This window comes from Leucoraja erinacea, chromosome 5, assembly GCF_028641065.1.
Source record: "Leucoraja erinacea ecotype New England chromosome 5, Leri_hhj_1, whole genome shotgun sequence".
Lineage (NCBI taxonomy): Eukaryota > Metazoa > Chordata > Chondrichthyes > Rajiformes > Rajidae > Leucoraja > Leucoraja erinaceus.
In genome coordinates, this window is record NC_073381.1 from 906,335 (window position 1) to 932,915 (window position 26,581).

General features: G+C 47.2%; 1 protein-coding gene across 1 annotated transcript; it reads left to right on the plus strand.

Annotated features, from left to right (window-relative positions):
- zbtb24 (zinc finger and BTB domain containing 24) lies at positions 1 to 26,581 on the plus strand. Its single transcript, XM_055634967.1, has 7 exons — positions 1 to 69; positions 4,726 to 5,708; positions 9,656 to 9,823; positions 10,893 to 10,976; positions 12,549 to 12,632; positions 17,710 to 17,791; positions 24,358 to 26,581. The coding sequence occupies exons 2-7, from the start codon at positions 4,757 to 4,759 to the stop codon at positions 25,190 to 25,192; spliced, it is 2,205 nt and encodes a 734-aa protein (XP_055490942.1). The 5' UTR covers positions 1 to 69; positions 4,726 to 4,756; the 3' UTR covers positions 25,193 to 26,581.

Here is a 26,581-nt window from a genome sequence, read left to right on the forward strand (position 1 = left end):
GGAGGCCGCGGGGAGGCGGCGGCGGGAGTGAAGGGAGACTGAAGCCGCCATCGGGCCCCGGGCCGCACGGTAAGGCCCCGCCCCAACCCAACCCAACCCAAACCCGGGCCCAGACCCAGACCCGGCCCCGCGGCCCAGACCCAGACCCAGACCACCCCGGGGAGCGAGAGGGGGAGAGAGAGAGAGAGAGAGAGAGTGTGTGTAAGGAGAGAGGGAGTGTGTGAGGAGAGAGGGAGTGTGTGAAAGAGAGAATGTGGGAGAGAGAATGAGAGGAGAGAGAGAAGAGAGAGAATGTGAGAGTGTGTAAGAGAGAAGTGAGAGGGTGAGAGGAGAGAAGAGGAGAGAATGTGAGTGTGTGAGAGGAGATAGAGAGAATGAGAGAGGAGAGAGGGAGTGTGAAAGAGGAGAGAAGAGGAGATAGTGTGAGAGAGAGAGAGTGAGGAGAGAAGAAAGGAGTGTGAGAGAGAGAGTTAGAGAGGAGAGAAAGAAGAGGAGAGAAAGAGTGAAAGGAGAGTGTGTACAGGAGAGAAGAGAGAGAGAGAGTGAGGGGAGAGAGAGGGAAGAGAGAGAGTGAGGGGAGAGAGGGAAGGGAGAGTGTGAGGGAGAAAGAGAGAGTGTGATAGGAGAGGGAAGAGTGTGTGAGAGAGAGAAGGAGAGAGTGAGAGAAGAGAGAGAGAGTGCGAGGGAGGGAGGTGAGGTGAGGGAGAGAGACCAGGGATGGATGGATGGAGGGGGAGAGAGAGAGAGCACTCAGGGATAGGTAACGAGATTACTGTCATAGAGAGAGAGAGAGACTGAGATAAAGCAGGGTAGAGAGAGAGAGACCAGGAATCGTGAGAGAGACGGCATCATGTTGGGCACAGACATTGTGACTTGATGGACCTCTATGCTGTACTATTCAATGTTCTTATAGGGTGATTTCACCAAAGGTCACTGGAGCGTAGATCCGCACCCACGTGACTGAAAATCTCAAGTGGAGGACATGCTATGCATCCGGTACATGTTAGTGAATGGGAAAACACGCACTTTCCCACCCGTTAAAAACATCGAAAACGGCCAGGTTTTGAGCTGCAATTTACTGTGCCAGTCGGCGTGACCGTGAGGCACAGCTACCTAGATTTTCAGTCCAAAAAAAAGAAACTAAGGTAAATTAAAGAGGGAGCTGAAGGTGCCAATCCAGTGGAAATGCTTATCGGACATTTGCCGTGGAGATTTAAAGATCCAAAATATCGGGAATTATCGCGTTTGCTCGCTGCATTTCATCAAAAGTGAGGCATTATTGACTTTTTTATCTTTATTGATGAAATGCAGCGAGCAAACGCGATAATTCCCGATATTTTGGGCCTTTAAATCTCCACGGCAAATGTCCGCTGTTCACTTCTGCTGGATTTACCTTAGTTTCTATCTTTTTTTTGGACTGAAAATCTAGGTAGTTGTGCCTCACGGTCACCCCGACTGGCACAGTAAATTGCAGCTCAAAAACTGGCCGTTTTCGTTGTTTTTAACGGGTGGGAAAGTGCGTGTTTTTCCATTCACTAACATGTACCGGATGTCTAGCATGTCCTCCACTTGAGATTTTCGATCACGTGGGTGCGGATCTACGCTCCAGTGACCTTTCGTGAAATCACCCTATTCCTTTTCCATTCAAGCCCCTATCCAGATATCTCTTAAAACGTGATTACTGTTGCTGCCTCCAGCACCTCCACTGACAGCTCTCCCCAGACTACTCTTTGTGTGAAAAACTTGCTCCTCGGATCCCCTTTAAACCCACGCCCTCGCAACTTAAACTTCTGTCCTTTAGGTTCAGACACCCCTTACTACCATGGGATGGAGACCCTGACAAGCCATCCTGTCTGCGTCATAATTTAATGTACCTCCATCGCGTATCCTCTCAGCCTTCTTCGCTCCAAGGAAAACAATCTCTCCTGCTAACTCAAGCCCTCTCGTCTTGTATCTTGGCCTGAGTTTATTTATTCCTTTCTCGTCGTGAACCTACTCTGCCTGTGTCCCACACTCCATCTCAACAACTCGTAGCTGAAGGGTCTCGACCCGAAACGTCACCCATTCCTTCTCTCCAGAGACGCTGCCTGTCCCGCTGAGTTACTCCAGCATTTTGTGTCTATCGACAACTCGTAGATTTCATTTCTCCAGGTTCCTTCACTGTGCAAGGATGTGTGTCCGGCACATTGGTGGCACGATGGTGCAGCAGTAGAGTTGCTGCATGAAGGGCCTGTCCCACTGTACGAGTTCATTCCAAGAGCTCTCCAGAGTTTTTAAAAAATCCAACTCGTGGTAAGCACGTAGAATGTACGTAGCGGGTACGTCGGAGCTCGGGGACGTCTCTTAGCGGCTCGTAACGCTAATGACAGGTACTTGGGAAACGCAGTAAGCTTGTGACCACTCGTAAAAAAATTTCAACGTTGAAAAATGTCCACGAGAGCCCTGAGTACCTACGAGCGGCCATTGCCATCATTCACCGAGTTCGAATCAGGGGAAACTCGGAAGAACTCTTGAATTAGCTCGTACAGTGTGAAAGGCCCTTTACAGCACGAGAGACCCGGGTTCAATCCTGACCACTGGTGCTGTCTGTCCGGAGTATGTACATTCTCCCTGTCACTGCATGCGTTTTCTCTGGGATCTCCAGTTTCCTCCTACGCTCGGAAGAAGTGCAGGTTTGTCAGTTAATTGGCTTGGTATAATTGTAAATTGTCCATAGTGTGTAGGATAGAGCTAGTGTACAAGGTGAGTGCTGGTCGGCGTGGACTCAGTGGGCCGAAGGGTGTATGTCCGCACCCTATCTCCAAAATCTAAATATATCAATGCTCTCCATATATTACCGTTCCCTGCTGTTTTCATGCCATATCCATATATAACAATTGCAGATTTTTTCCCAAAGGTTTAGGTTTATTGCCGTCACGTGTACTGAGGTTGGCTTTCATAGCAAAAGGATTTGAGTATAGGAGCAGGGAGGTTCTACTGCAGTTGTACAGGGTCTTGGTGAGACCACACCTGGAGTATTGCGTACAGTTTTGGTCTCCAAATCTGAGGAAGGACATTATTGCCATAGAGGGAGTGCAGAGAAGGTTCACCAGACTGATTCCTGGGATGTCAGGACTGTCTTATGAAGAAAGACTGGATAGACTTGGTTTATACTCTCTAGAATTTAGGAGATTGAGAGGGGATCTTATAGAAACTTACAACATTCTTAAGGGGTTGGACAGGCTAGATGCAGGAAGATTGTTCCCGATGTTGGGGAAGTCCAGGACAAGGGGTCACAGCTTAAGGATAAGGGGGAAATCCTTTAAAACCGAGATGAGAAGAACTTTTTTCACACACAGAGTGGTGAATCTCTGGAACTCTCTGCCACAGAGGGTAGTTGCGGCTAGTTCATTGGCTATATTTAAGAGGGAGTTAGATGTGGCCCTTGTGGCTAAGGGGATCAGAGGGTATGGAGAGAAGGCAGGTACAGGATACTGAGTTGGATGATCAGCCATGATCATATTGAATGGTGGTGCAGGCTCGAAGGGCCGAATGGCCTACTCCTGCACCTAATTTCTATGTCTATGTTTCTATGTACAGTGCAAAGCTTTGTTTTGCCCATTATCCGATCAGCTCGGCTAATGCTGTGCAGAAATACAATGAAGCCAAACTCAATAGTAGAAAGGTTAGAAGGAAAGAGTAGATACAGAGTGCATATAGATACAGTTCTCAGCATTAGACTGATACAAAATGCTGGAGCAACCCAGCGGGTCAGGCAGCATCTCTGGAGCAAAAGGACGGGTGACATCCCTATCCAATATATCGCCCATCCATTTTCTACGGAGATGCTGCCTGACCTGCTGAGTTACTCCAGCACTTTGTGTCTCTCTTCAGTATAAACCAGCATTTGCGGTTCCTTCCTCAGCGATGCAGCATCATTTGTTTTGTATGATAAAATTCTGAAAGAACTGGTGTGCCCAAGAACAAAATAACTATTTGATAAGGTATAAATAACACGGAAATCTAGAGTGTATTGTTGGAATAAAAGTACCAGGAAGAAAGGAGAAAGGAAGAGGAGGAGCCCGAGGGCTGAGAGAGGGAGGAGGGGAGGAGACAGCAAGGGTAATTTATTGTTATTGTCCCGTATCGAAGTACAGTGAAAAGCTTGTGTTGCGTGCTAACCAGTCAGCGGAAAGACAATACATGATTACAATCGAGCCATCCACAGTGTACAGATACATGATAAGGGAATAACGTTTAGTGCAAGGTCAAGCCAGTAAAGGCCAATCAAGGATAGTCCCAGGGTCACCAATGAGGAAGATGGTAGTTCATGACCGCTCTCTAGTTGGTGATAGGATGGTTCAGTTGCCTGATCACAGCTGGGAAGAAACTCCCTGAATCTGGAGGTGTGCGTTTTCACATTTCTGTACCTCTTGCCTGATCGGAGAGGGGAGAATAGGGAGTACAGGGGTGAGACTGGTCCTTGATGATGCTGCTGGCCTTGCCGAGGCAGCGTGAGGTGTAGATGGAGTCGATGGAAGGGAGGTTGGTTTGTGCGATGGTCTGGGCTGCGTCCACAATTCTCTGCAATTTCTTGCGGTCTTGGATGGAGCTGTTCCCAAACCGAGCCGTGATGCATCCCGATAAAATGCTTTCTACGTTAACCCAATTGACGGTACCATTTACATGGAAACATTGACAAAGGTATGTTCATTATATGATTAACAAATGTCCTTTGTTTTTCAGGAATGCCACGTACATTTGACAAATTATCAGCATGATGGCTGCCACACTGCCCGATGGCCCTCCCTCTTCCCTTGTCATCCAGTCTAAGACTCATAAAGACACCATCCTGACTAACTTTGAGGAACAGAGGAGACGAGACTTTCTGTGCGATATCACTCTGATTGCTGAGGACGTTCACTTCAAGGCCCACAAAGCGCTGCTGGCGGCCAGCAGTGAGTATTTCTCTCTGATGTTTGCCAGCGAGAGGCAGCAAGGACAAGGCGTGTACGTGCTGGATGGAATGGGCGCCGACACGTTCGGCGCAGTGCTGGAGTTCATGTACACTGGGCGCCTGAATGTTTCGGAGAGGTCCATCCAGCACATTGTGAGCACAGCCGAGGTTCTGAAGGTGACGGACTTGATCAAAGCCTACGCCGACTACCGGGACGGCCAGTTGCCCGTGAAGGTGTCGCCGGCTTCCGACGGGGTTAAAGCGGCGGTGGCGGAGGACGAGCGGCGGGCGAAGCCGAAACGCAAGAGGGGGAGGCCTCGCAAGTGCGAGCAGGCGCGGGCGGGCGGGAGCGACGCCGACTGGGAGACGGGAAGCGGCCCACTGGAGCTCGGAGTCAAACCGGGCCGACCTGCGGAAGGAGCGGACGGTCAAGCGAGGGGCGAGGGAGACGGCGGAGGGAGGCGGAGTGGCGGTGCCGCCGCCGCCGATGAACCGGACGGCAGCGGCGACACAGAGGCCGAGCGGCTGCGGCCGGCGCCGGCGCAAGGTCACGATCGCAGGCTGGTGGGCCGAAGCCGCTGCAGCAACCGCAGGATCCAAAGGCCCATGAAGCTGCTGGGCTACAAGCTCGGCACGGCCGAGGAGGACGAGGACAAAACAAGGAGGCGCGGGAGGAAGAGGAAGTATCCGAACGCTGAGGCCAGGTGCGAAGACTGCGACAAAGTGTTTAAGAATCACTACTTCCTCACCATACATCAAAGGACACACACAGGTGGGCATCAGCCATGTGGTTGGATGGGTGCGGTGGCCCTGCAACTGGTATGAGGCTTTGTCTTTTAGTTTAGTTTAGAGATACAGCACAGAAATAGGCCCTTCGGCACCAGGCCCACACCAATCAGCGATTCCCGCACACTAAAGCCTCTGTCCCACTTAGGAGACCTAAACAGCAACCTCTGGTGACCTTGCCCGCCAACCAAAAAAAAAATCAAGGTGGAGGTGACCCCCAACCCCCTACCACCTCCCACGCGTATGTTGAAAACCTTCCTGGGATGGCAGGACTTTCATATGGAGAAAGACTGGATAGACTCGGCTTGTACATGTTAGAATTCAGAAGATTGAGGGGGGATCTTATAGAAACTTACAAAATTCTTAAGGGGTTGGACAGGCTAGATGCAGGAAGATTATTCCCGATGTTGGGGAAGTCCAGAACTAGGGGGTCACAGTTTAAGGACAAGGGGGAAATCTTTTAGGACCGAGATGAGAAAATCATTTTTTACACAGAGTGGTGAATCTGTAGAATTCTCTGCCACAGAAGGTAGTTGAGGCCAGTTCATTGGCTATATTTAAGAGGGAGTTAGATGTGGCTAAAGGGATCAGGGGGTATGGAGAGAAGGCAGGGATGGGACACTGAGTTGGATGATCAGCCATGATCATATTGAATGGCGGTGCAGGCTCGAAGGGCCGAATAGCCTACTCCTGCACATATTTTCTATGTTTCTATGTTTCCTTGACTATGAAGATAACCGGCTTCGACTAGACCAGCCACTAAAAAATGATCGATGTTTAGAACGGCGACCTATTTTTAGTCGAGGCCGGTTTTAATCATGATGAAGAAATAGCAGCAACCTGGATGAAGCCTCAACCACGCGGAAACCACTTTCCACCATTAGGGAGAGTGACCAAAACCTCCGGTGACCTCATGGAAACCTTGGGTGGCGGGCAAGGTCACCAGAGGTTGCTGTTTGGGTCTCCTAAGTGGGACAGGCCCTTTACACTCTCCTACGCCCACCAGGGACAACATTGACATTTGTACCAAGCCAATTAATCGGTGGCGCAGCGGTAGAGTTGCTGCCTCACAGCGCTGGTGACCCGGGTTCCATCCTGACTACGAGCATTGTCTTTTCAATTTTTTAACTTGTTTTATTAGAAGCAATTGTACAAGAATTGGCGATTGGCGATATAAAATGATACAATTATTGTACAGCTTCAATTTTAACCTTTTAACTGGAAAATAAGGGAAAAGAAAAGAGAAAAAGTGGAAAAGGTAGGACCCCTGGACTCCCAAAGTAGTGGGGCCAAAGAATGAATAAAGATGTCAGAGAGGAAAAGGAAAAAAAATGAAAGGAACAAAAAAAAGAAAAAAGTTGTGATACACCTGCCTCTCGCCCCCCCCCCCCCCCCCACCCACCACACCCAACCCATAGTTGGATTTATATCCAAAGTTCGTGTTCCGCCATGCTATCCTTGTAAGAATTCGGTGAAGGGTGTCCATGTCTTGAAAAATTGATCTGGTTAAAAATTGATCTGGTGACTACGAGCATTGTCTACATGAAGTTTATACTCTCCCTGTGACCCGCGTGGGTTTTGCGTGGTGACGTGCGTGGGTGCTCCGGTATCCTCCCACATTCCAAAGACGTACAGGTTTGTAGGTTAATTGGCTTTGGTAAAATTGTAAATTGTCCTTCGTGTGAAGGGTAGTGCTAGTGTACGGGGTGATCGCAGGTCGGCGCGGACTTGAAGGACCTGTTTCAACTCTGTATCTTTAAAGTCTAAATGATTGAATATATATGCGATCATTTTAACTATGCATTAAGTGCGGGGCAAACATTGGCCGAAGGGCCCGCTCCCGTGCTGTATTGTTCTATATGTAAGAAGGAACTGCAGATGCTGGTTTAAACCGAAGATAGACACAAAAAGCTGGAGTAACTCAGCGGGACTCAACTCAGAAAGCATCTCTGGAAGAAGGGTCTCGACCCAAAACATCACCCATTCCTTCTCCCTGGAGATGCTGCCTGGCCCGCTGAGTTACTCCAGCTTTTTGTGTCTATCTGCACTGTTCTATGTTCTATGCTATACTTTAAAACAACACTACCATCTATTTATTTACTATGTTGTACACCAACATACAGCCTCGAAGGAGATTGTTCATCACCTCCTTTCATATTATTTACAATACGTCGGTGGCATATAATAGAGTTTGGATAGGCATATGGATATGCAGGAAATTGAATAGGCTCATCTTAAACCTATATGTGCATGAAAGAACTGCAGATGCTGGTTTAAATCAAAGGTAGACACAAAATGCTGGAGTAACTCAGCGGGACAGGCAGCATCTCTGGAGAGAAGGAAGAAGGGTCTCGACCAGAAACATTACCCATTCCTTCTCTCCAGAGATGCTGCCTGCCCCGCTGAGTTACTCCAGCACTTTGTGTCTATCTTCACCTTAAACCTATGTCCTCTTTTTCTTAATTTCCCCCTACTCTGGATGGAAAGAACCATTTACCCTTTCTATTCCTCTCATGAGAGTCAAGTCAAGTCACTTTTATTTCTATAGCAGATATAAAAAACAACTCTCGTTGGTCAAAGTGCTTTACATTGGTGGAGGTACTAACGTTATACAACATTGGTTCATAGATTAAGTACATACATAAATACATACATATAGCCCTCCCTCAGAGGACGTCAAGAAAGGCTTGAGAGTAAAGATGAGTTTTAAGTCTCAACTTAAAGGAGCCGATGGAGGGGGCAGTTCTGATGGGAAGAGGGATGCTGTTCCACAGTCTAGGAGCTGCAACCGTAAAGGCACGGTCGCCCCTGAGCTTATGCCTAGACCGCGGGATGTTCAGTAACTCCAAGTCGGCCGATCTGAGGGGAATTGAACAGATCAGGTAGACGCACAGGTTCTCTTGCCCAGAGTTGGTGAATCGAGGACCAGAGGACATAGGTTTATGGTAAGGAGGACATGGTTTATAGGAATCTGAGGGGCAACTTTTTCACACAAATGGTGGTGGGTGTATGGAATGAGCTGCCGGAGGAGGTAGTTGAGGCTGGGCCTCAGGTTCAAGAGAGTTTATTGTCATGTGTCCCAGATAGAACAATGAAATTCTTGCTTTGCTTTTGCACAACAGAATATTGTAGGGCATTCAGAATTCAGAACAGATCAGTGTGTCCATATACCATTGAATATATATATATATATATATATATATATATATATATATATATATATATATATGTGTGTGTATATATATATATATATATATTTATATATATATATATATATACACACATAAATAAGCATATAAAGTGCAATAGGCTATTAAAGTTCAGATTTTTGTTTGAAGTTGTGTTTAATAGCCTGATGCCTGTGGGGAAACGCTATTCCTGAACCTGGATGTTGCAGATTTCTGGCTCCTGTACCTTCTACCTGAAGGTAGCAGGGAGATGAGTGAGTGGCCAGGATGGTGTGGGTCCTTGATGATACTGCCAGCCTTTTTGAGGCAGCGACTGCGATAGATCCCCTCGATGGAAGGGAGGTCAGAGCCGATGATGGACTGGGCAGAGTTTACTACTTTTTGTAGTCTTTTCCGCTCCTGGACGCTCAAATTGCCGAACCAAGCCACGATGCAACCGGTCAGCATGCTCTAATACTGTGCACCTGTAGAAGTTAGAGAGAGTCCTCCTTGACAAACCAACTCTCCGTAATCTTCTCAGGAAGTAGAGGCGTTGATGTGCTTTCTTGATAATTGCATCAGTGTTCTGGGACCAGGAGAGATCTTCGGAACTATTGCGTATTGCAACGTTTAAAAAACATTTAGAGAGGTACTGGTTTGAATGACACCAGGAAGCAGGGAATAACTGTGTACACTTCCACAATTAGGATTGAACGTAAGATTTGGGATGGACGCATTAACGTTCCACTATTTTGTGTTGTGGCAGGTGAACGACCTTTCAAGTGTTTTGAATGCGGTAAAGGGTTTTCACAGAAGCACGCACTTCAGGTTCACGAGCGCACGCACACGGGGGAGCATCCTTATCAGTGCACGGTCTGTCAAAAGTCTTTGACCACCAAGCATTCTCTTCTGGAGCACATGAGCCTGCACACAGGTAATTCCCAACGCACCTTGTCTGCTTTGCTTTCAAAGTGGTGAATCTCTGGAACTCTCTGCCACAGAGGGTAGTTGAGGCCAGTTCATTGGCTATATTTAAGAGGGAGTTAGATGTGGCCCTTGTGGCTAAGGGGATCAGGGGGTATGGAGAGAAGGCAGGTACGGGATACTGAGTTGGATGATCAGCCATGATCATATTGAATGGCGGTGCAGGCTCGAAGGGCCGAATGGCCTACTCCAGCACCTAATTTCTATGTTTCACAATTTGAATCCTCGAAATCTATTGCAGGAGAAAATCAAACATACCAATTGCATGGCGGAGGAATGGAGCAACGAAGATGAACACAAAAGTGCTGGAGGAACTCAGCGGGCTAGGCAGCATCTGTGGAGGGAATGGATTAGGAGTTGTGTTTCGTGCCAGGGTTCTTCTTCAATAGGAAGGAACTGCAGATCAGGCATGATATTCTTCCGATTTAAATCGGAATTCCGATTTTTTATTTGTTTTCCTATTTGTCAATTTTTTGTGCCCGATTATGTGGCGGCCAATCATCCTCTGTCTCTAAGGGGGTTGCGTCCAATCACCGACCAGCTTCCCTTAAAATTCCCGTGCAATCAACAAATCGGTCTCCTCCCATCCAATCAGCCGCTGTCTCCAAGGGCATTGTGTCCAATCACATAATGCGCTGGTCACTCAGCAGCCAATCAGACACAGTCTCCGAGGAGCGTTGCGACCAATCACCGACCAGCTTCCCTTACTGAAGCAGACAATGGCTGCAGCCAACACAGAGAGAGAGAGAGAGAGAGATGCAAGAAAGCATATAATACACAATAAACTTTATTACAAATACATAATCAACATGTATTCCTGTACTCTTACATGGGTATGACCGCACGTAAAACATAACTTTTTTTCAGCAAAATGGCACAGCGTAAAAATACTGATTTCCTCAGCAAAATACTGATTTTCCGTACTAGAATACTGAAATGCTCTGACAAAACTTGGCAGCTCTGTTTCCGCGCTGCATCTCTCAACTAAACTATACTAAAATCTAAATTTTCATTTGAAGGAAAGAAGGCCTTTAACTGTGACCAGTGTGGAAAGCTGTTTACTCAGAAGAGGCAACTGAAGAGCCATTATAGGGTGCACACAGGTAGAACGCATGTTGATTTATTTGAATTTTCACTCTCACTAAATTCAGCAGCTCTGTTGGATTCTTAGAATTGTAAATCAAGGTACAGGTACCAGAACTGTCTGCTGTTACAGATCCACCACCGATTTTCCCGGCACCCTTTGGCTCGAGAGCCTTTTCGGGATTGTCCGTTTTACTGGACCATCAGAGGTCACGGCCTCCGAGAGTAGTCCCAACGGTACCGGAATGTTCTGCCTAGGCCGCCGAGGGGCCGAGACACCGGCCCGCAATGTCAGCCTCGGAGGTCGGCCGGTCCGGAGTTCCAGAGCCCCGGCCGCAGGGGGCAGATTCCACTTGCCGATCGGCCACGGAAGTCCCGATGAGGTCGAGATCGGCCGCCTCACCCAGCCTAGGCGCCACATCTTCGGGGGGACTTCCGGGGGCGATTGCAAATTCGCTCTCGCAATTTTGTCCGGATTAAAGAGGAGGTTCCGGACGCAATGGTTACCGGTAAATCGGTCGTGGACCTGTATTATAGTTTGAAAAGTAACAAGCATCGTATAGGGTCCAAACTATATTGATCCTATTTTCTATTATGCTTTTGATATTCTCTGTGAGGTAATTATTTTGCCTGTATCCCTAGCACTTGTCAGCAACAACAGATTATATTAATACAATGTTTAATTGGCTGTGGCGCAGTTGATAGCAATACTTTTCTCACCTCCATTCCTTCCTCTAGCTTCACAATTCGCAACCCTTCAACCCTTTTGCCTCACACCTTTTGTCGTTTCATCCTTGGCCTTTGTCCATCATCTCACAGCGCCAGATACCCGGCTTTTTAATAATTTGTGTATATGGACATTAATTTTACTCAACAATATTATGACATGTTTTCAACTTTACTCATTCTCAAAAAAAAAAGACACGGATAATGCTATAGAGATACAAGGAACTGGAGATGATGGAATCTCAAGCAATGACGCAAGATGCTGGAGGAACTCAGCGGACCCTTCTTCAGGAGGGTCCTGACCCGAAACGTCACCTATCCATGTTCTCCACAGATGCTGCCTGACCCGCTGAGTTACTCCAGCACTCTGTGAAACGTCACCTATCCATGTTCTCCACAGATGCTGCCAGACCCACTAAGTTACTCCAGCACTCTGTGAAATGTTACCTATCCATGTTCTCCACAGATGCTGCCTGACCCACTGAGTTACTCCAGCACTCTGTGAAACGTCACCTATCCATGTTCTCCACAGGTGCTGCCTGACCCGCTGAGTTACTCCAGCACTCTGTGAAACGTCACCTATCCATGTTCTCCACAGATGCTGCCCGACCCCCTGAGTTACTCCAGCACTCTGTGAAACGTCACCTATCCATGTTCTCCAGAGATGCTGCCTGACCCGCTGAGTTACTCCAGCACTGTGTCTTTTTGTTGTGTGTAAGGCTACTCCAGTTCAGTTTCTTTCCAGCCACAAAGAGAGGGAAGTTGTTTTCAGCTAGACTAAGATGAATAAAACAGAGATATGATTTTACAGAAAGGATCTCTTTTAAAAAAACATTAAATATTTTTCTCGTGCTATGTTTCACCAGGTCAGTCTTTGCCTGAATGTGCGCATTGTCATCGTAAATTCATGGATGCTGCACAGCTCAAGAAGCACGTGAGAACCCACACAGGTAGCGTGAGCTTTAAAACACAACTTCAGGGAAAGGACACCTTCATTGATTTTTCCCACTGTCTTTACCCGCTCCAACATATGCAATGGCTGGGGATCTTAAACATAAACCAGACTCTCCACTGAAGAAATGGGAACTGCCTGGGTCACTTGACGTATGCATAAAACATAAAGTGCTGGAGGAGCTCAACGGGTCAGGCAGCATCAACAGAGGGTCGGGGGTCGGGACCCTTCTGAAAGGTTCGCTGGGTCATAGCCATAGTCATACAGCTATTTACAATATACATCAATGTTTTAGATGAAGGGATTCAAAGTTACATTAGCAAATTTGCAGATGACACAAAGCTGGGTGGCAGTGTGAACTGTGAGGAGGATGCTATGAGAATGCAGGGTGACTTGGACAGACAATAGACAATAGGTGCAGGAGTAGGCCATTCGGCCCTTCGAGCCAGCACCGCCATTCAATGTGATCATGGCTGATCATCCCCAATCAGTACCCCGTTCCTGCCTTCTCCCCATATCCCCTGACTCCACTATCTTTAAAAGCCCTATCTAGCTCTCTCTTGAAAGCAACCAGAGAACCTGCCTCCACTGCCCTCCGAGGCAGAGAATTCCACAGACTCACCACTCTCTGTGAGAAAAAGTGTTTCCTCGTTTCCGTTCTAAATGGCTTACTCCTTATTCTTAGGTTGGGTGAGTGGGCAGATGCATGGCAGGTGCAGTTTAATGTGGATAAATGCGAGGTGATTCACTTTGGTAGCAAAAACAGGAAGGCAGATTACTATCAAGTTAGGAAAAGGGGAAGTACAACGGGATCTGGGTGGGGGTCCTTGTTCATCAGTCAATGAAAGTAAGCATGCAGGAACAGCAGCCAGTGAAGAAAACGCATGGCATGTTGGCCTTTATAACAAGAGGAGTTGAGTATAGGAGCAAAGAGGTCCTTCTGCAGTAAGTACAGAGCCCTAGTGAGACCACACCTGAAGCACTGAGTGCAGTTTCGGTCCCCTAATTTGAAGAAGGACATTCTTGCTATTGAGAGAGTGCAGTGTAGGTTTACAAGGTTAATTCCCGGGATGGCTGGACTGTCATATGCTGAGAGAATTGAGTGGCTGGGCTTGTATACTCTGGAGTTTAGAAGGATAAGAGGGAATCTTATTGAAACATATAAGATTATTCAGGGTTTGGACACGCTAGAGGCAGGAAGCATGTTCCCGATGTTGGGTGAGTCCAGAACCAGGAGCCACAGTTTAAGAATAAGGGGTAAGCCATTTAGAACGGAGACGAGGAAACACTTTTTCACAGAGAGTTGTGAGTCTGTGGATTCTCCGTCTCAGAGGGTGGTGGAGGCCGGTTCTCTGGATACTTTCAAGTGAGAGTTAGATAGGGCTCTTGAAGATAGCGGAGTCAGGGGATATGGGGAGAAGGCAGGAACGGGGTACTGATTGGGGATGATCAGCCATGATCACATTGAATGGTGGTGCTGGCTTGAAGAGCTGAATGGCCTACTCCTGCACCTATTGTCTATTGTCTATTGTCATACGGCATAGAAACAGGCCCTTTGGCCCATCTACACGTCCCACCTGCCTGTGTTTAGCCCATATTCCTCTAAACCTGTCCTATCCATGTACCTGTCCAATTGTTTCTTCAACGTTACTATAATCTCTGCCTCAACTACATCCTCTACCAGCTCATTCCATTCACTCACCGCCCTTCGTGTGAAAAAGGTACCACTCAGATTCCAGTTAAATTCCTATTGAATCTTTTCCCCTTCACCTTAAAGTTCCTCCAACACTATGTGTTTTATGCTCATGATTCCAGCATCTGCTGTTCCTTGTGTCTCCATTAGTCTTATTTTGAGAAGGAGTAAGGTTGATATTGTGTGATAACACTGTTGAGTAAAATTGGTGTCCATATACACAAATTGTTAACGACTATAGTTTAGTTTAGACATATAACTCAGCAACAGGCCCTTCAGCCCACTGGGTCTACACCAACCAGCGATCCCCACACATTAACACTATCCTACACACACTAAGGACAATTTTCATTTATATCAAGCCAATTAGCCTACAAATCGATATAGAAACATAGAAATTAGATACAGGAGTAGGCCATTCGGCCCTTCGAGCCTGCACCACCATTCAATATGATCATGGCTGATCATCCAACTCAGTATCCCGTACCTGCCTTCTCTCCATACCCCCTGATCCCCTTAGCCACAAGGGCCACATCTAACTCCCTCTTAAATATAGCCAATGAACTGGCCTCAACTACCCTCTGTGGCAGAGAGTTCCAGAGATTCACCACTCTCTGTGTGAAAAAAGTTCTTCTCATCTTGGTTTTAAAGGATTTCCCCCTTATCCTTAAGCTGTGACCCCTTGTCCTGGACTTCCCCAACATCGGGAGCAATCTTCCTGCATCTAGCCTGTCCAACCCCTTAAGAATTTTGTATGTTTCTATAAGATCCCCTCTCAATCTCCTAAATTCTAGAGAGTATAAACCAAGTCTATCCAGTCTTTCTTCATAAGACAGTCCTGACATCCCAGGAATCAGTCTGGTGAACCTTCTCTGTACTCCCTCTATGGCAATAATGTCCTTCCTCAGATTTGGAGACCAAAACTATACGCAATACTCCAGGTGTGGTCTCACCAAGACCCTGTACAACTGCAGTAGAACCTCCCTGCTCCTATACTCAAATCCTTTTGCAATGAAAGCTAACATACCATTCGCTTTCTTTACTGCCTGCTGCACCTGCATGCCTACCTTCAATGACTGGTGTACCATGACACCCAGGTCTCGCTGCATCTCCCCCTTTCTCAATCGGCCACCATTTAGATAATAGTCTGCTTTCCCGTTTTTGCCACCAAAATGGATAACCTCACATTTATCCACATTATACTGCATCTGCCAAACATTTGCCCACTCACCCAGCCTATCCAAGTCACCTTGCAGTCTCCTAGCATCCTCCTCACAGCTAACACTGCCCCCCAGCTTAGTGTCATCCGCAAATCAGATCATTAATATATATTGTAAATAGCTGGGGTCCCAGTACTGAGCCCTGCGGTACCCCACTAGTCACTGCCTGCCATTGTGAAAAGGACCCGTTTACTCCTACTCTTTGCTTCCTGTTTGCCAGCCAGTTCTCTATCCACATCAATACTGAACCCAGAATGCCGTGTGCTTTAAGTTTGTATACTAATCTCTTATGTGGGACCTTGTCGAAAGCCTTCTGGAAGTCCAGATACACCACATCCACTGGTTCTCCCCTATCCACGCTACTAGTTACATTCTAGAAAAATTCTATAAGATTCATCAGACATGATTTACCTTTCGTAAATCCATGCTGACTTTGTCCAATGATTTCACCACTTTCCAAATGTGCTGCTATCCCATCTTTAATAACTGACTCTAGCAGTTTCCCCACTACCGATGTTAGACTAACTGGTCTGTAATTCCCCGTTTTCTCTCTCCCTCCCTTCTTAAAAAGTGGGGTTCCGTTTGCTACCCGTTTGCTACCGATATGTCTTTGGAGTGACCATTGATGTGCTTTATCGGTGTCAAAAACAAGTGGGTTATGTGTTTGTAATATGGGGTTTATATAAAAAACAATCTCAAAATGTTTCAAAACTCTTTCACACAAAGGGTGGTGGGTGTGTGGAACGAGCTGCCAGAGGGGGTAGTTGAGGCAGGGACTATAACAACATTTAAAAGACATTTGGACAGGTACATGGATAGGAAAGGTTTAGAGGGATATGGGCCAAATGCGGGAAGGTGGGGCAGGTTGGGCCAAAGGGGCTGTTTCCACGCTGTATGGGTCCGTATAATTATAATCAGGTCATACATGAGTTCACAGATAAATCAAAGTTGGTGATTATCACCAACCGTACCAATATACATCCATTAAAAATCCTCAAAGACTGACTGAAACGTTCTTTACAATGTAGCACGTTAGTAACCTTGACGCCAATTTCATCCTTCACTGGAGAGCTCGTATGGAACTAAAAATATTCCCAATACTTCAAAGGTGAGACTAAAGGTGGGTCATGAGGGGCAGAATCAATCTTAGTTTAGAGATAGGGCGCGGAAACACTGAGTCCGCATGGACTAGTGATCCCCACACACTGACACTATCCTACACACACTGGGAACAACAATCATCCAGGCAACCATTATGAACAGGCAATGAGCGCTGCGTAAAAGTGGATTTTTTTCTGAAGCAATACACAGGTTTCAGGCACCATATTGTACCTATTAAATTTCAAGTTTGAGAATATATATTAATGCGATACAGCGGTGTAGTTGCTGCCTCACAGCGCCAGAGACCCGGGTTTGATCCTGATTACGGGTGCTGTCTGTACAGAGTTTGTACGTTCTCCCCGTGACCGCGTGGGTTTTCTCTGGGTGCTCCGGTTTCCTCCTATACTCCAAAGACATACAGGTTTGTAGATACAATTTACAATTTATTTGTTGTCATTTGAACCTCATTGAGGTTCAAACGAAATTTGGTTTCTGCAGTCATACACACAAGTGGAAAAAACCAAGACACAACACAATTTACACAAACGTCCATCACAGTGAATCTCCTCCTCACTGTGATGGAAGGCAAAGTCTTATCTCTCCCCATTCTCCTCCCGATGTCAGAGTCAAAGCCCCCGGCGGTCGATGGTAAATAAGTCCCGCGGCCATTAAAGCCGCGCCGGGCGATGCAAGGCCATTTTCAACCCCGCAACTCGGGCGGGAGAAGTCGCCGTTGCGGTAGCCCCGAAAAGCGGTCTCCCACCAGGGACACCGTACACCAGACCCGATTGGCTTCTGTAAAAAATGTAAATTGTCCCTGGTGTCGGTTGGTGCTCATGTACGGGGCGATTGCAGGTCGATGCGGACTCGCTGGGGCAACGGGCCTGTTTCCGCGCTGTATCTCTAAAGTCTAAAGGCAAGGAATAATGGAATTAGGGGAATAGTGGAGAGGGGTGGCACAGTGGCCCACCGTGTATCGGATAGAACTAGCTCAACAATTCTGAGAAAGCCTCCGTCAACCAACAATGTCACTAACTGAGCTTTTATTTTTTTATTTTTAGGTGAGAAACCATTTACATGTGAGATTTGTGGTAAATGTTTCACTGCTAAGAATACCCTGCAGACCCACATACGAATCCACAGGTAAATGCCTCACAGTGTGGCCACTGCTCGTCTTCATTTCGCTGTTGGCCGTTGCAAACGGTTAAAAAACGTAACCACACGTGTATATCGTCAGGAAATCAATATTTTACAGAAGTCATAAGGCCATTAGTAATCAGAATCAGAATCACACTTTATTCGCCAAGTGTGTTTGGCAACATACGAGGAATTTCACTGGCCAGGTCAGTCGTACAATTAAAAGCAACAGATCACTCAAAAACACATTTCAACATCAACATCCACCACAGTGACTCCTACACATTCCTCACTGTGATGGAAGGCAAAATAAAGTTCAAGTCCTTCCTTTTGTTCTTCCTCGGGCCCCCGTTGACGGGACGATCTTGACTCCCGTAGCCGGCGGCGTGTCGAGGCGTTCATCTCCTGCATCGGGGGGATGTCAGCTCCCCCGCGCCGGGCGATCGAACGAACCTTCTGCGGCGTTGGAGCTCCCGACTCAGCCTCTCCCGAGACTGTGAACCCTTGATGGGAAGTCCGCAGGCCGCGGTGGGAGCGATCCCAGGCATGGGATCCGCTCCGACGTTAAGTCCGCGCCACACGACAGTCCGAGGCGGCTCCCAGCTCCAGCGATGGTAGGCTGCAGAGCCCGGAGAATGTGATCCGAAAATTGATCTCATCTCCTGGAAGGTAGGAACGTGAAAAAAACGTTTCCCCCCCCGATCCCCTCCCCCCTCCCCCCACATAAAACAAATCGAAGAACATTAAAACAAACTTAATAAGAGCAGGATTAGGCCATTCGGCCCATTCAATCATGGCTGATCTATCTCTCCCTCCTAACTCCATCCTCCAGCCTTCTCCCCATAACCCCTGACACCCGTACTAATCAAGAAAGGTGTATAAACATCATGAGAGGCATAGATATGGTGGAGATTAAAGTTGTTACCCCAGGTTAGGGGGTTTAAAACTAGATTGTTGTTTATTATTGTCACGTATACCGAGGTACAGTGAAAAGCTTTTTGTGGTGGGCTATCCAGCCAGCAGCAAGACTATACAGTGCCCTCCATAATGTTTGGGACAAAGACCCATCATTTATTCATTTACCATGTATAAACACTGCTGTAATTTCTACATGGTGAAACCAAAATGTATAAAAACGGCCTTTATTAAAATCTGACAATGTGCACTTTCACCACATGTGAATTTTTCTATTGCAAATCTCAAATTGTGGAGTACAGAGTCAAATAAATAAATGATGGGTCATTGTCCCAAACATTATGGAGGGCACTGTACATGATTACAATCGAGCTGTCCACAGTGTACAGATAAAGGGTGCAATGTTCAGTGCAAGATAAAGTTCAGCAAAGTCCGATTAAAGGATCTGCAATGAAGTGGACAATAGCTCAGAACCACTCGCTAGATGTTGGTAGGATGGTTCAGTTGTCAGATAGCAGCTGGGATGAAACTGCCCCTGAATCTGGGGGTGTGCGTTTTCACTTTACTCATAAGGCCAGAAGTGATAGGTGCAGAATTAAGCCATTCGGCCCATCAAGTCTACTCCGCCATTCAATCATGGCTGATCTATCTCTCCCTCCTAACCCCATTCTCCTGAGGGCCTGAGCTACAGGGAGAGGTTGACTAGGCTGGGACTCCTGGAGCGCAGAAGGATGAGGGGTGATATTATAGTGTATAAAATCATGAGAGGAATAGATTGGGTAAACGAACAGTCTATTGTCCAGAATAGGGGAATCGATAACCAGAGGGCATAGGTTTGAGGTGAGGGGGGGGGGGAGATTTAATAGGAACCTGAAAGGCAGCTTCTTCACCCAAAGGATGGTGGGTGCATGGAAAGAACTGCTGGGGACGATAGTTGAGGCAGGGACTATCGCAATATTTAAGAAACATTCGGACGGGCACATGGATAGGACAGGTTTAGAGGGATATGGGCTAAACACAGGCAGGTGGGACTAGTGTAGATGGGACACGTTGGCAGGTGTTGGCCCGAACTTGTGTGCTGTGTGACTATGTATTTCTGGGCTTTTCTAGAAGCCTCCTTTGTGTCAGATTTTGTGTCTCTGGGCTCCAGCATGATGTATTGTAGTTTCCCTCCCTATTGTCCTCGCTCCACTTACACCTCCTCTAGACTTTCACAACACTTTCCGAGTCGTCCTTCAGTCTGAAGAAGGGTCCCGACCTGAAACGTCGCCTATCCCTGTTCTCCACAGATGCTGCCTGACCCGCTGAGTTACTCCAGCACTCTGTGAAACGTCACCTATCCATGTTCTCCACAGATGCTGCCTGACCCGCTGAGTTACTCCAGCACTCTGTGAAACGTCGCCTATCCCTGTTCTCCACAGATGCTGCCTGACCCGCTGAGTTACTCCAGCACTCTGTGAAACGTCACCTATCCATGTTCTCCACAGATGCTGCCTGACCCGCTGAGTTACTCCGGCACTCTGTGAAACGTCACCTATCCATGTTCTCCACAGATGCTGCCTGACCCGCTGAGTTACTCCAGCACTCTGTGAAACGTCACCTATCCATGTTCTCCACAGATGCTGCCTGACCCGCTGAGTTACTCCAGCACTCTGTGAAACGTCACCTATCCATGTTCTCCACAGATGCTGCCTGACCCACTGAGTTACTCCAGCACTTTGTGTCTGTTCTTAGTCAAGCAGCATCTGCAGTTCTTTGTTTCATTGCAGTCATTCCGTATGTTCTACCCAGCCATCCCCCGTCTCTGTTACTTAAAATATCCCTGTTTATAACATTTTCCCAGTTCTGTAAAGTTGTAGTCGTTTAGCATGGAAATAAACCCTTCAGCCCAACTTGCCCACACCGACCAACATGCCCCATCTACACTAGTCCCACCTGCCTATGTTTGGCCCATAACCCTCTAAACCTAAACTATCTATGCTGCAAAATGCTTCTTAAACGTTGCGATGGTCCCTGCCTCAACTACCTCCTCCAGCAGCTTGTTCCATACACCCACCACCCTCTGTGTTATAAAGATACCCCTTGGGTTACCAGTAAATCTTTTCCCCCTCACCTTAAGTTTGTTTCCCCCTTCAACTTAAATGAAGTTCATCAGTTTAGTTTAGAGATATAGCACAAAAACAGGCCCTTCGGCCCACCGAGTCGGCACTGACCAGCGATCCCCGCACACTAACACTACCCTACACACACCAGGGACAATTTTTACATTAACACTAAGCCAATTAACCTACAAACCTGTACGTCTTTGGGATGTGGGAGGAAACCAAAGATCTCGGAGAAAACCCACGCAGGTCACAGGGAGAACGTGTAAACTCCTTACAGACAGCGCCCGTAGTCAGGATCGCACCTGGGACTCTAGTGCTGTAAGGCAGCAACTCTACCGCTGTGCCACTCCCTGAAACAATACAGGAACACAATATCCAGGCCAAAATGGTAACTTTTCTCTCGCTTCACAATTGCCACGTCACCTGCTGAATATACACAGTCTTATCTGTTTTCATTTGAGATCCAGTGTGTGTGCATTGCCCTTAATTAAATGCCTAACCCTGTCTGCCGCCTAACCAGTGATATATAAATGTTAGCATGTTCCTTTGTCCACTCTGCAAAGAATCCTGCATGTTTTTTTTCCCCAACAGTGTTACCAGCTTGTCCTGCCAATTTCCAAATTATCTGCACTCTGTTTAAAATTATGGCAAGTAGTTTATTAGAATGCGTCTCTTTAGACTTCTCTGCGTTGAATTCCATCAGTTTTATGTCAACCCATTGCAACAGTCTGTATCCTAGAATCGACTTCAATGCTTAATGGTTTCCTGAGTTTCAAATGCAGACTTTCATAAGTTCATGTGATAGGAGCAGAATTAGGCCATTCGGCCCATCAAGTCTCCCTCTCAACTCCATTCCCCTGCCTTCTCCCCATAACCCCTGACACCCTTACTAATCAAGAATGTATCTAAAGGGCCTGTCGCACTTTCACAACCTAATTCACAACCTTTTTTACTCGTGGACATTTTTCATCCGGCTAGAAAAACGCCCCGACCTACTTGATGCCACGAGTACCTACGACTAGCATCACGGCCTGCTACGACCTACCTACGACCTCCTACAACCTCGTGACGACCATGCTGCGAGTACGAGTCAAGGGCAAACTCGGCAGAGGTCGTGAATCAGGTCGTGAAAGTGGGACAGGCCCTTATAAAGGCCATAAAATATCCATTGACTTGGCCTCCACAGCCGTCTGTGGCAATGAATTCCACAGATTCACTTTGAAATGATGCCAAGTCCCTCACATGTGTAGATGATTGGTTGTATATAAGTTAGGTCTTTATTCTCTGGAGCGCAGAAGGTTAAGGGGGGACTTGATAGAGGTCTTTAAAATGATGAGAGGGATAGACAGAGTTGATGTGGACAAGCTTTTCCCTTTGAGAATAGGGAAGATTCAAACAAGAGGACATGACTTCAGAATTAAGGGACAGAAGTTTAGGGGTAATATGAGGGGGAACTTCTTTACGCAGAGAGTGGTAGCGGTGTGGAATGAGCTTCCAGTGGAAGTGGTGGAGGCAGGTTCATTGGTATCATTTAAAAATAAATTGGATAGGCATATGGATGAGAAGGGAATGGAGGGTTATGGTACGAGTGCAGGCAGGTGGGACTAAGGGGAAAAAAAATGTGTTCGGCACGGACTTGTAGGGCCGAGATGGCCTGTTTCCGTGCTGTAAGTGTTATATGGTTATATGGTTATATCAAATGCAGCAACATTTCTCACACTGTGCAAAAAACAAACTGGAGATGCAAGAAACTGCAGATGCTGGTATCTTGAGCAAATCACAAAGTGGTGGAGGAACTCGGTGCGTCAAGCGACATAGAAACAGAAATTAGGTACAGAAGTAGGCCATTCGGCCCTTCGAGCCTGCACCGTTCGCCATTCAATATGATCATGGCTGATCATCCAACTCAGTATCCCGTACCTGCCTTCTCTCCATACCCCCTGATCCCTTTAGCCACAAGGGCCACATCTAACTCCCTCTTAAATATAGCCAATGAACTGGCCTCAACTACCTTCTGTGGCAGAGAATTCCAGAGACTCACCACTCTCTGTGTGAAAAATGTTTTTCTCCTCTAGGTCCTAAAAGACTTCCCCCTTATCCCTAAACTGGGACCCCTTGTTCTGGACATCTGTGGAGGGACTGGACAGATGACGTTCTGGTTCTTCAGACCCATAACCTCCATAGATGCTGCCTAACCTGCTGAGTTCTCCACCATTTTGTTGTGTGGTTTAGTTTAGAGACGCAGCGTGCTAACAGGCCCTTTGGCCCATCCAGTTCACGCTGACTATTGATCACCTATTCTCTAGTTCAATGTATCCCACTTTTGCAGCCAGTCCCAACACACCAGGGGCAATTTACAGAAGCCAATTAGCCTACAAGCCTGTACATCTATGGGTGGAAACTATCCCACAGACAGCACCCAAAGTCAGGATCGAACATGGGTGTCTGACGCAATGAGAAAGCAGCTCTACCGCTGCGCCACTCTGCCTCTTTGCTCCAGATTCCAGCATCCGCATTTCTTTGCAACTCCTCAGAATAAAAGAACGTTCCTTTAGAAAGGAGATGAGATGGAATTTCTTTAGTCAGAACTTGTGTTGCGTGCTAACCAGTCACCGGAAAGACAATAAATGATTACAATCGATCCATGTACAGTATGGTTTTAAGGATAAGGGGGAAGTCTTTTTGTTTGAATCTTCCCTATTCTTCAAAGGGAAAATCTTGGAATTCCACCATCAACTCTGTCTAGTCCCTCTCATCATTTAAGACCTCTTAGATCAAGTCCCCCCTTAACCTTCTGCGCTCCAGAGAATAAGGGATGGAGAGAAGGCAACAGACCTAAGTTGGATTCAGCCTATCTCTGTCACATCTCTATCTCTGCAAGATAAGGGGGAATTCTTTTAGGACCGAGATGAGAAAAACATTTTTCACACGAGAGTGGTGATCTGTGAAACTGTCTGCCACAGATCTGTAGTCCTAGGGTCACCAAATTGGCTATATTTAAGAGGAGTTAGCCATTCGGCCCTTCGAGCCTGGCTAAATATGATCAGGGGGATATGGAGAGAAGGCAGTACGTACCTTCTCACTGATCCCCTTGGATGATCAGGGCCACATCTATCTTAAATATAGCCAATGGCGGTGCAGGACTACGAAGTGGCAGAAAGTGGCCTACTCACCACACTCTATTTGAAATGTTTTCTCATGGTTTTACATGATCAGGGGAATATCCTTAAGTACAAGATCTAAGATAGTCCCAACAGGGTCACCTTCCTGATCTAGCCTAGATAGTAGTTCAGCACTGCTCTCTAGTTGTGGTAGGATGATTCAGTTGCCTGATAACAGCTGGGAAGAAACTATTCCTGAATCTGGAGGTGTGCGTTTTCGCACTTCTATACCTCACACTGAATTCACAATGAGCTGAGTTGGATGATGCTTTTCCTTCTAGTCTGCGAGAACGCCCGCTGCAGAATAAAATAGTATAATTAACAGGGTAAGAATCATGCTTTACAATATTTATTCTCATGTGCAAACGTACGATATTTGCTGTGATTGTAGGGGAGAGAAGCCGTTTTCCTGCACCGTGTGTGGAAAGTGCTTTGCCGATCCGAGCGCCAAACGACGGCACGACGCCATGCACACCGGGCACAAGCCGTTCGTTTGCCCGTCGTGCAACCAGCGGTTCACCCGCGCCGACAACCTGAGGTCCCACATGAAGATTCACGGCAAGGAGAGGAAGGTGCCGGGGGCGGTGAGCATTGGCGGTGCGGAGGAGGTGAAGACTATACTGCAGCTTCAGCAGTATCTGCCCGCGTCGGGGGAACAGCAGATACAACTGGTGGTGACCGACGATGTCCACAACATTAACTTCATGCCCAGCCACGGGGAGAGCATCAGCATCATATCGGCGGGACAGTCGCCCAGCCTGCCCGTGGACCAGGCCTCCTCAGACCTGGCCATGATCACCCAGCCAGCTGAGCACATGCAGAGCCTGACCCTGGTGTCCCAGCCCGGCCAGACGGCCCTGGGCGTGGCGGAGGGCCAGACGGCCGGGGGGCAGACGCAGCCGGTGCACGTCATCACCCTGACCAAGGAGGAGGTGCAGAGCCTCCGCGACCAGGCCCGGCAGCTGCACGTCACGCCTCACGGGAGCTTGCAGCCTCTCGGCCTGGGACAGGAGCAAGCCGCCCATCCGAGCCCCCCACCCCAGGAGCAAGCCCCACCCCTCCAGCACCACCGACCCGCACGGGCCTCGCAGCCGCCCAGCCAGAGAAAGGCCGCGAACCAAGGCTCACAGCCAGTGCAGGGACAACACGTTGCAGAGCAAACATTCCAACTGCAGGCCGGCACTGTCTCCTACCTCTATGCTGCCAACGTGGTCTCACAGAACTAGGGAGATGACACTGCGTCTCAAATGTATATCACGCTGTCTCTAGCCAATGCACCACCAACTAAATCACACACAACTAGGGCAATCACACTGCATTTCGGCACACTGTTTCTTACCCCCATGCCGCCAATTTAGTCTCACAGAACTGGGGCGTTCACACTGCATTTGAACTGTGCAAACACAATGACCAAGGGGCCTGTTTCCACTCTGAAACAAGTACACAAATTTCACATTGATCATTGATCAGTTGGTGCCACATGTAACACTTCCTTTAGCAAGTTACTTTGTTAAAAGCAATCAGCCTTTCAATTCATTTTGTCAGATCAAGAAACATAGAAACATAGGTGCAGGAGGAGGCCATTCGACCCTTCGGCCCTTCGAGCCAGCATCGCCATTCATTGTGATCATGGCTAATCGTCCCCTATCAATAACCCGTGCCTGCCTTCTCCCCATATCCCTTGACTACACTAGCCCCTAGAGCTCTATCTAACACTCTCTTAAATCCATCCAGTGACTTGTGGCAGGGAATTCCACAAATTCACAACTCTCTGGGTGAAAACGTTTTTTCTCACCTCAGTCTTAAATGGCCTCCCCTTTATTCTAAGACGGTGGCCCCTGGTTCTGGACTCGCCCAACATTGGGAACATTTTTCCTGCATCTAGCTTGTCCAGTCCTTTTATAATTTTATATGTTTCTATAAGAAACCCCCTCATCCTTCTGAACTCCAGTGAATACAAGCCTAGTCTTTTCAATCTCTCCTCATATGACAGTCCCGCCATCCCAGGGATCAATCTCGTGAACCTACGCTGCACTGCCTCAATCACAAGGATGTCCTTCGTCAAATTAGGAGACCAAAACTGTACACAATACTCCAGATGTGGTCTCACCAGAGCCCTATACAACTGCAGACAATGATATGGTAGAATATCAACTACACAGCCTGGTATAAATATATAGTGAGTGTTCTATTGTGCCTTTTCTTAACCAATCTACTTGAAACCTTTACAACAAGATCATTGCTAACTTGATCCTTTTTGCTGCTTTCCTTGGAATATTTTGATTTAAACTAGCAAATATGTTTGTTTTTTTAGTACTAGAATTCTAATTTATGCATGTAGATCAAACTTGTATTGTGTCTAAATGATTTGCATAACACATGTTGCAAAGTACCATTTTAAATACCAGTTATGAGCCTAACTTCTGTTTCCGGAGATGACCATTTTAAAACAACACGATTCGGGAGAGTACAGATCCTCCTCTGATTTTCCGGCAACTAGTGGCTCCTTCAATCCGGCCAAAATACAAGATACAAGATACATTTAATTGTCATTTGGACCCCTTGAGGTCCAAACGAAATGCCGTTTCTGCAGCCATACATTACAAACACATAGA